Below are 8,684 nucleotides of genomic sequence, written 5' to 3'. Positions count from 1 at the left end.
ACTCCATAAATTGGATACAATTCAAAGACAATGTCCAACAATGTATAATGGGAAAGCTGATTCTCATGCTACATGCAAAGTGGAAAAACTCAGAATGCTCAATGGGTTTACAAAAAAACAGTACACACTTTGCTACAATGTGACTTCTATATTTACCACAAAAGCTACAAAAATTAATAAAGTGTATAATAATTGTGAATGACTAGAATGGATGCAGAGAAAAAGCAAAGAACAAAAGCAAGAAAATAGTCAACTTTTAATCAAAAGACCAAAAGAATCTCAACCAGGAAAAATATGGTCTTGCCTTGTGTTACCCTACTACCTATAATCCTATGTGTATAGAAATTAAATAAACACTGACTTTACAACTCCAACATAATTAATTCAAAGTGATCCTTAAACTGTTAACTTTCTGATCATCCAGTGACTTGAATTTCTTTCAGAGAGGCTCCACACTTTACAACCCTTCCTACAAATGGAGATGATATCCTCCAGAGCCTACTATGGCTCTACAGTCCCTCATGTACCCTTGTACTTACAGCCAAACCCAACCCCAATGATGCCTAATCACAAAGCAATGTTGAAGAATAATTTTTCTGCTTTCTGCAACGTGGATTATGTAACATTGTTGCCTCTGCCCTGTTCACCTGACTACACCATGCTCAATCTGAGCTAAGATACCTCTAAATCTCAGAAACTCCTCTTGTCCCCTGAAACTGAACTTCACTGAATCACACCATGATAGCAGGCAGTAAAAGAAATTTGAAAACATCCTAATCATGCATTGTTGCAGGATGATGTCCATCATTTTATTCTACCAGTTTCTAAACTATCTGTAACATTTTTAAGACTAGTTTGAAAGTGGGATGTAACATTCAAAACTTCTTGAAAGCAGACCTTCACTTTTCCAATATATCTTCCCACCGCACAACAAAAGAAATGGCTATGTATGCATATTGGACAGTGATACTACAAGCTAATAGTTTCTTATGCCAGAATGAAGTAGCCTCCCACTCCCAGGGATTCTAAATTCAACAAAGTTCAGAGGACTAGGGCCACTGCCCATGTCACTACAGAAACAAACAACCTCAGTCTGGATCATGGTCCATCTCATTCCAAGAACTTCAGTTTCTGATAGCTCCTAGACTTGAAGTAATACCCTCCACACACACCATGGCCAGGCTTGTGGTCTTCCTTATAGCACCCTAAAACAGACAAAGAGGAGAATCCTGAAAAGAACCTATAAGCCACCTCCCACTGATGCTCCTAATGACTAAGCTCTCCCAAAATTCCTCATTAGTTAAGACCACCCAGCTGTAATTCCAGACATCCTACAGGGTGAGCAGAGATCAAAGACTCAGACAACCTTCAGCTTTGCTTTCCCCACAATGGTCAGACAGGGCCCTAATTTGGAAATGGAAAAAAAATCCTTCAATCTCCAGAGCATGTCCTGTTCCTCTTCCAAGGCACAGGGCCCATTACACATTCAATGTCCAATGCCACCAGCCCTATGCTTCGTAGCTGAGAGATCCTGCAACCAAACACAGGTCACATTCAAACAGTAACTGTTGTTAAACAAAAAAGAGGCCATGGATAAGAACACAAGGAAGTGTCTATGGAGGGGGGGAGCTTTGAGGCAGCCAAGAGTTAGGGGAAATAATGTAATTATAATCTCCAAAAATTATGCAAAGAATTGAAACAGTCTTTATGGTGATGTGCTCCAGAGACTACAGATTTGTATTAGAGCACACCAAGTATTACTCATGCCATTTATCTCAGGTTGTACATCTTAAATGTAGAAAACATAGTCATGTTAGGCAGGGCCACAACTTTTTGTCCAGTTCTTCTACTTAGATTGAACTGGTATAACTACAATAATTTGGTTTCATGATAAATTAAGTTCCTCATCCAGATTTTTGTTGCCTTGTCTGTGTATCCAAAAAGAGGCCAGTCAAAACATTTATTGATTATCTAATATTGATCACTTCACTATTCTTTTCTAATGTTAACTACTGTGAAAGCAGTCAAGCTTTTACCCTCCTTCTTGTCCATCCTTTTGTGTACTGTGACTACACCTATTTTATAATTGGTCAGTGAACTCAATTCTTTTTTTAATGTAAACATCATTTTTAAGAAAAGGCTGCTATTTTACTTTCAGCTTATAAACCATTAAATGTGTGGTAATTTGCTAGATGCATTATTTTTTATTATTAAAAATTTCCACCTCCTCCCACTTCTCTCCCCTCTCCTCCTCACACTTCCCCCCTTCCCTCCTTCTCCAGGCCAAAGAGCAGTCAGGGTTCCTTACCCAATGTGAAGTCCAAGGTCTTCCCCGTTTCCCCCAGGTCCAGAAAGGTGAGCATCCAAACAGTCAAGGTTCCCCACAAAGCCCATCCTGCAGTAGAATCAAAGCCTAGCGTCATTGTCATTGGCTTCTCAGCCATCCTCCACCATCAGCCACGTTCAGAGTGTCCAGTTTGATCACTTGCTCCATCACTCCCAGTCCAGGTGGCCTTGGTGAGCTCCCATTAGATCAATCCCACCTTATCAGTGGGTGGGCACACCCCTCCTGTCCTGACTTCCTTGATCATGTTCTTCCTCATTTTGCTCCTCATTTGGACCTTGGGAGGTCAGTCCAGTGCTCCAATGTGGGTCTCTGTCTCTATCTCCATCCATCACCAGATGAAGGTTCTATGGTAATATGCAAGATATTCATCAGTGTGGCTAAAGAACAAGGCCAGTTCTGTCACCCATTTCTTTGCTGCCCAAAGAACAAGCTAGGGACATCTCCTTGGACACCTGGAAACCCCTCTAGAGTCAAGTCTCTTGCAACCCTAAAATGGCTCCCCTAATTAAGATATATACTTCCCTGCTCCCACATACATTCCTCCTTTATCCCAACCTTCCCATTACCTCAAGCTCTCCCCATCCTCCCCTTCTCCCTTCTCTCCTCCCATCTCCCCTTATCCCCACCTCACCCCCACCCCCATGCTCCCAACCCCTGCCCGGCAATTTTGTAAACTTCCATTATCCAGGAGAATAACTATATGTTTTTCTTTAGGTTCACCTTTTTATTTAGCTTCTCTAGGAACACGAATTATAGGCTCAATGTCTTTTATTTATGGCTAGAATCCACTTATGAGTGAGTACATACCATATTCCTCTTTTTGGGTCTGGGTTACTTCACTCAGTAAAGTGTTTTCTATTCCCATCCATTTGCATGCAAAATTCAAGATGTCATTGTTTTTTACCGCTGAGTAGAACTCTAAAGTGTATATGTGCCACACCTTCTTTATCCATTCTTCTATTGAGGGGCACCTAGGTTGTTTCCAGGTTCTGGCTATTACAAATAGTGCAATTCTTACACAGGTCAAATTTATTTGTAAATTCACGATAAAATCTAAAGAATTTTGGGGATACTCATTCACGTATCTATTTCTCCTTCCCACAGACCAGTCAAGGTCCAGCCTAGAAGGAGTTGCAGAACTGTCTTTACAGCACTGGGTAGCAGAGGGAAGATTAGGTGTTCAAAGCAATTCTCAATTATATAGTGTGCGGAAAGCCTGAGTGAATTATAGGAGTTATTGATGTAAACCAATGGTTCTTACCATTTCTAATGCTGTAATTCTTTAATGCAGTGCCTTATGATATGGGCCCTGCCCCCACAAAACCATAAAACAATTTTAACTGCTACTTCATAACTATAATTTTGCTGTAAAGAATTGTAATATAAATACCTGTGTTTTATGGTCTTAGGCCATCCTTGTGATAGTTTCATTTGATCCCCTCCAAAAAAAAGCCATGACCCACCGGGTTGAGAATCACTGCTTTAAACCAGTATATATAAATAGATGAATAAACAAACATCACTTAAAAATGGAATGTAATTCTTAAAAAGGGATACATTGGAAAATAGTAATTTTCTCTTTTCCAAAGAGATTTTAGCCATAATATGCTTGAAGAAAATGAAATTTAAAAATGTCAATAATTGACTTTTTAAAATAAAAAAATAATCAAGCACTTAGTTATACTCACTTTGAAATAGAGTACGTACTTCCCTGGTAGGGAGAATGTCATTAATAAAAGATTGTACGAAATTGTCCCATGTAAAATGCTAGCTACTGAGTGCTATAACCTGACTCATGGAGTCTCAAACATCTGAGATAACTTAGCTGTGTCAACCAGGATTAAACATATCTGCATGGGAGAGTTCACTAATTGGAAACTGAATACTTAATAATTCATGCTTCTTAGAGGATGCCACTTGTCTACTTGTGCATTTTCCAGCCTCTCAGACCCCTGAAATTATCACAAAGAAACCATATTAATTAAATTACTGCTTGACTCATTATCTCTAGCTTCTTATGGGCTAATTATTATATTAAATTAACCCATTTAAATTAATCTGTATCTCACCATGTGGCTGTAGCTTACTGGGTAAAGTTTCCAGAATTTATGTCTGGTGGCTCCATGGCTTCACCCTACCTCCACCCTTCTTTTACTCAAAATACATCCTAGTTTTCCCTTCCTAGTTCTGTTTTTCTCTTTTATGGACTCAAAGTAGTTCTTTATTTGATAACCAATAAAAGCAACACACAGGCAGAAAGATCTCCCACACTATTTCCCCTTTTCTGTTCAAACAAAAAGGAAGGCTTTCACTTAGGAAAATTACATATAACAAAAGAGTTATCAAGAAGAATTACAGGTACAATATTTCTATTTTTTTATCTTTTGTCTTAACTAAGGAAAACTATAACTATTAAATGTCTATTCTTCAACTCCATCAAAGACTCCAGAAAAATATAATATTACCTAAGTAAATAGGAAGTGAATTATAAACAACTTCCAAAATTCTAGACTTGACAGAAACATCTCACTGCCTGGACAGCCACCCAAAATTCTTCTGTACTGTTGGGGCATCCATCTTCAACCTACAGGCCCATAGTATCCAGCAGACTTTTTCCTGAAGCAGGAAGTATCAAAGACAGTTCCACCTATATTAGTAGTTTGTCAGTCACTTTCTTCTGTGTCCTGCAGAATGTCTGACAGATTTTTTCATGAAGCAGGAAGCCCCAAGGATCTCACTGCTATAAGAAGTCTTAACTTCTTAAAACATTTTAAATGACATATTCAATAGATTTCTCAAAGATTTGAACAATACCTAACTGAAATATATTTCTAAACATCTAAAAAATCTAACTTGACTATTATAGATGATTATCTATTAACCTATATTTCTTAATATTACATGGCATTTTTAAATGAACTGCACATACACAATACCTTAATCAAGAACAGAAGTACACACACACACACACACACACATATATATATATATATATATATATATATATATATATAAAACAAAACTGTCCTACACTTGTATCAATAAACCAAGATATGTACCAATGCAAAGTATCCATCTTTATAGCATATAAATGTAAAGAAACATTTACAAACAATATTTGTAAATATGAATGCAGTTCTGTCCAAATCTCTTCCTGCTCTTTATTGGGTAAAGCAATATTTTGAGGGGTGTTCAAGGCAACCTTTCAGTGTGTCTTAGTCCATCAAACCATATTAGCCTGGAATGAATCTACAGGTTCTCATCCTCTGTGGAAACAAAAGAAGAACCTCATTTTCAAACAACATATCCTTAGTCCCAAATTCTGAAGTCAAAATATATGTGTTTTATAATATATGTGCTGGTTTAGCTTAGTAGCCCATACAATAAAATGTCTCTCTGTATTTATCAACTTCATAGTCAAAAAAAATCAAAGAAAGCACAATAATATATACAATCCAGACTCTCTGTGTACTTTCCATCTTTATGTGTCTTATTTTTGCTCTATTACTTTTGCTATATTTCTTTAAAGACTTTAAAGTCTTTCTTTGTTTTTGTAAACCATTTATTTTTTATAATTCTCTTGACTTTTTCTTTTGACTCTCAAGCCTACACACATTTGTCCAAAACTATGACTCATTTAGAGGTCTTTTATGTTGGAATCTATCCTGTTGTGTATCTGTAATTATTTACTGTCCAGGAGCACTTCTTAAAATGCTAAGCACTTCTTAAAAACTTAAGCTTTGGAATTGCTATAGTATATATGGTATTTCCTGCTTGCTTTACACAGTCCAACATGGTGGAAGTCACTTATTGCCTGAGACTGCTAGGTGGGAGCCGTTATCACCACCTCAACTCTGATATCCATTTGGCCCATGTTTCCACCAAGTAACTTGCAGTATGTTATCCCATTTAAATGCTTGATAGATGAACCTCCCAAAAGAGCCACAGCCATTTGTGCTGTTGTACCAGAAAATCGCCACTTTTTAAAAGAAGTCACACATTTTTTTTGAGGAGTTGAAAATTGCTTTTTATTCATAAAAACAGTCATTATACTCAATAGGGTCTTTAGAAAGGGTAGTCAGTATATACAGTGTAGAGCTTTAACCAACTATTAAAACAACAAGAATAAATTATTTAAAAACTAACAACAAAATTTAAACAAAAGCAAAGAAAAAATTATCCAAGCAAATAAAAGCCAAACCCAAATCAGAACTCCGACTCCAATTAAGCTAAAAACATTCTCTAATTCTAGATCCAAAAAATCAATCGAGAGCATCTGGCTCTCTAAGGACACCAAAGATGACCTGTCCTCCTCTATAAACCCATCCTCAGGGCTGAAATGCCAGTCCAGGCTGTGAAACTGGAGAGTCCCCAGACATTTTTCTTAAGGACGATCAATGACTAACACAGGTGAGGGATGCTGCAGTCTCTGTAGTGCGTTATCTTCAGCAACACTTTCCTGTGACATGGAGTCTGCCTCAGCACTGCACAGGAGAGGAAATCCTGTTCTTTTCCCTGGGGTGTGTATAGCACAGCATCAGTACAGTCTTTCTTGTGACATTCCTCACCACATATGGAGGGCTCAGCCGGCTTACTAAAGACATGGAGAGTAAACTGGCAGAGTAAGCCTTGCTCAGCAGCGTATCTTCCCCTTGCTGCTGTGCACCACTCAGGGTCCACCTGCTGACCGATGTCAGGATTCTGAGTAATTCTTGGTGGGTCCTCTGAATCTCAGGCTTCTTTCTGATGACTTCCTTTCTCCAGGAATAGCGCACCAACAGAACTTGAATCAGATTGGGGATAGATCCCCTGCACTCGGTGGAGATTTTCCTCACTGGTTAGTTCACATCTACGAGGAGGGGTCTGTTTTTCAGTAGGTGTTGCAGCTAGAGCGGAGAATGTATGAAGCTTTCTTCAGCCTTCTCAGTTCTCCAAAGCGGAGCTCATCTGGGAGACAGCAAAGGTATTCTGCAGCTTTTCTGCCAAGTCTATATGTTTGGTGACCAGATCCCTCAGCTTCAGCAGGGATTGTTGTCTTTCCTCCAGTATTTCCTGTTTCTCCTCCTCCTCAGCACATAGCTTATAGATCTCCTCATCAACCTCTTGACAGAGATTCTTCACCTTCTCACAGGACTCTTGCAGTGAAATCTGCTCCCTCCGTAGCTTTCGGTTCTCCTCTCTCAACATAGTCACTTTTTCCTTCAGCTGAGTTGGCTCACTCAGGAGCTGGTTGTGGAGAATGCTGTAGGAGAGAGTTTCCTCAGTCAGCTCCTTGCACTTGTACACGGCTTCTCTATTCTCTGTGGGGAATTTCTGTAGGTCCAACATCACTTTCTTATGCTCAATATTCACCAACTCCAGCTCAAAATTTAGCCTGTTGTTCAAGTCCTTGTTGGTATAATTAGCCAGGATTCCACGAAGTTCATTCCTTTCTTGGGTCATCATCTGAAGCTGCAGGGTCAGTGTATCCACCTTGTTCATCTGATGCTCCTGCCCAGTAACAGAGTTTGGGATTGATGTCTTTCCAGTACTTCTGCGTTTTCCCCAGAACCATTTATGTCTTGATGTGCGACACTGAGGTTGAAGGGCAGCTTTCTTCTGCTTCCCTCTAGTCTCATTATGCTCTCCCTTCTGTCTCCCAAGCAGCCTGCTCAGTCTTGCCAACATGGCTACATCCAAAACCTGTAGGCAATGAACAGATGCCCCAATGGCAGTTGGTGTTGCCACAGCACTGCTGACATCACAGAGAATGCTGGGGCTCTCCAGGATACAATAGAATGTCCAGGGAGGGGTCTGCTGCTGTCACACATTTTTACTGTGCTTTGAAGCACCTTAATTGCCACAAGCCATCTAGAAAAAAAATGTGGCTATCAAGAAACAGTGCTAAACTCTGTTCTTTTGAGTCTAGAATTCCTTGGCAAGTCCTCTCAGGTCTTGAGTGGATTTTAGTTTGCCACATAGACACCAATTCGTTGGAGGAGGCTGCTTATTGGTTTCCAGCCACCTGGCTAACTTACACCCAAAATAATCACACAGAAACTATATTAATTAAATAATCCAACACATGTTATTATCCCTAAACTGTACACCCACCAGTGTCTGCCTTCATTCACATGCAAGGAATTAATGAATGATGGAAAATCACACAGAAAGTCACTCATTATGTCCCATCAGGTCCTTCTTTGTAATGGACACCCCAGAAGCTCACTGCTTTAAACTTCAGTCTGTGATCTAGCTATTGTCCAGTCTATTTCTCCCCTCCAGTGTAGACAGTACACTGTTCCTACTCTTCTGCTCTGAAGGGAGAAGTGATACTCCACACACAAAATCTTTTATT

The 8,684-nt window shown here is 39.3% G+C and overlaps 1 protein-coding gene across 1 annotated transcript; it reads right to left on the bottom strand.

Moving 5' to 3' along the window:
• Nucleotides 1-6,377: 6,377 nt before the first annotated feature.
• LOC125401149 (disks large homolog 5-like) lies at nucleotides 6,378-8,062 on the bottom strand. Its single transcript, XM_048435359.3, has one exon. The coding sequence runs from the start codon at nucleotides 8,012-8,014 to the stop codon at nucleotides 7,271-7,273; it is 744 nt and encodes a 247-aa protein (XP_048291316.3). The 5' UTR covers nucleotides 8,015-8,062; the 3' UTR covers nucleotides 6,378-7,270.
• Nucleotides 8,063-8,684: the final 622 nt, after the last annotated feature.

Source organism: Myodes glareolus, chromosome 24, assembly GCF_982192425.1.
Source record: "Myodes glareolus chromosome 24, mMyoGla1.1, whole genome shotgun sequence".
NCBI classification, from domain to species: Eukaryota; Metazoa; Chordata; class Mammalia; order Rodentia; family Cricetidae; genus Myodes; species Myodes glareolus.
Note: the sequence above shows the minus strand (reverse complement) of the source record. Positions and strands in the feature narration are given on the sequence as shown.

What these genes read in the sequence shown, in the direction of transcription:
- LOC125401149 (XM_048435359.3), bottom strand. Translation starts at nt 8,014, where the DNA reads ATGTTGGCAAGACTGAGCAGGCTGCTTGGGAGACAGAAGGGAGAGCAT.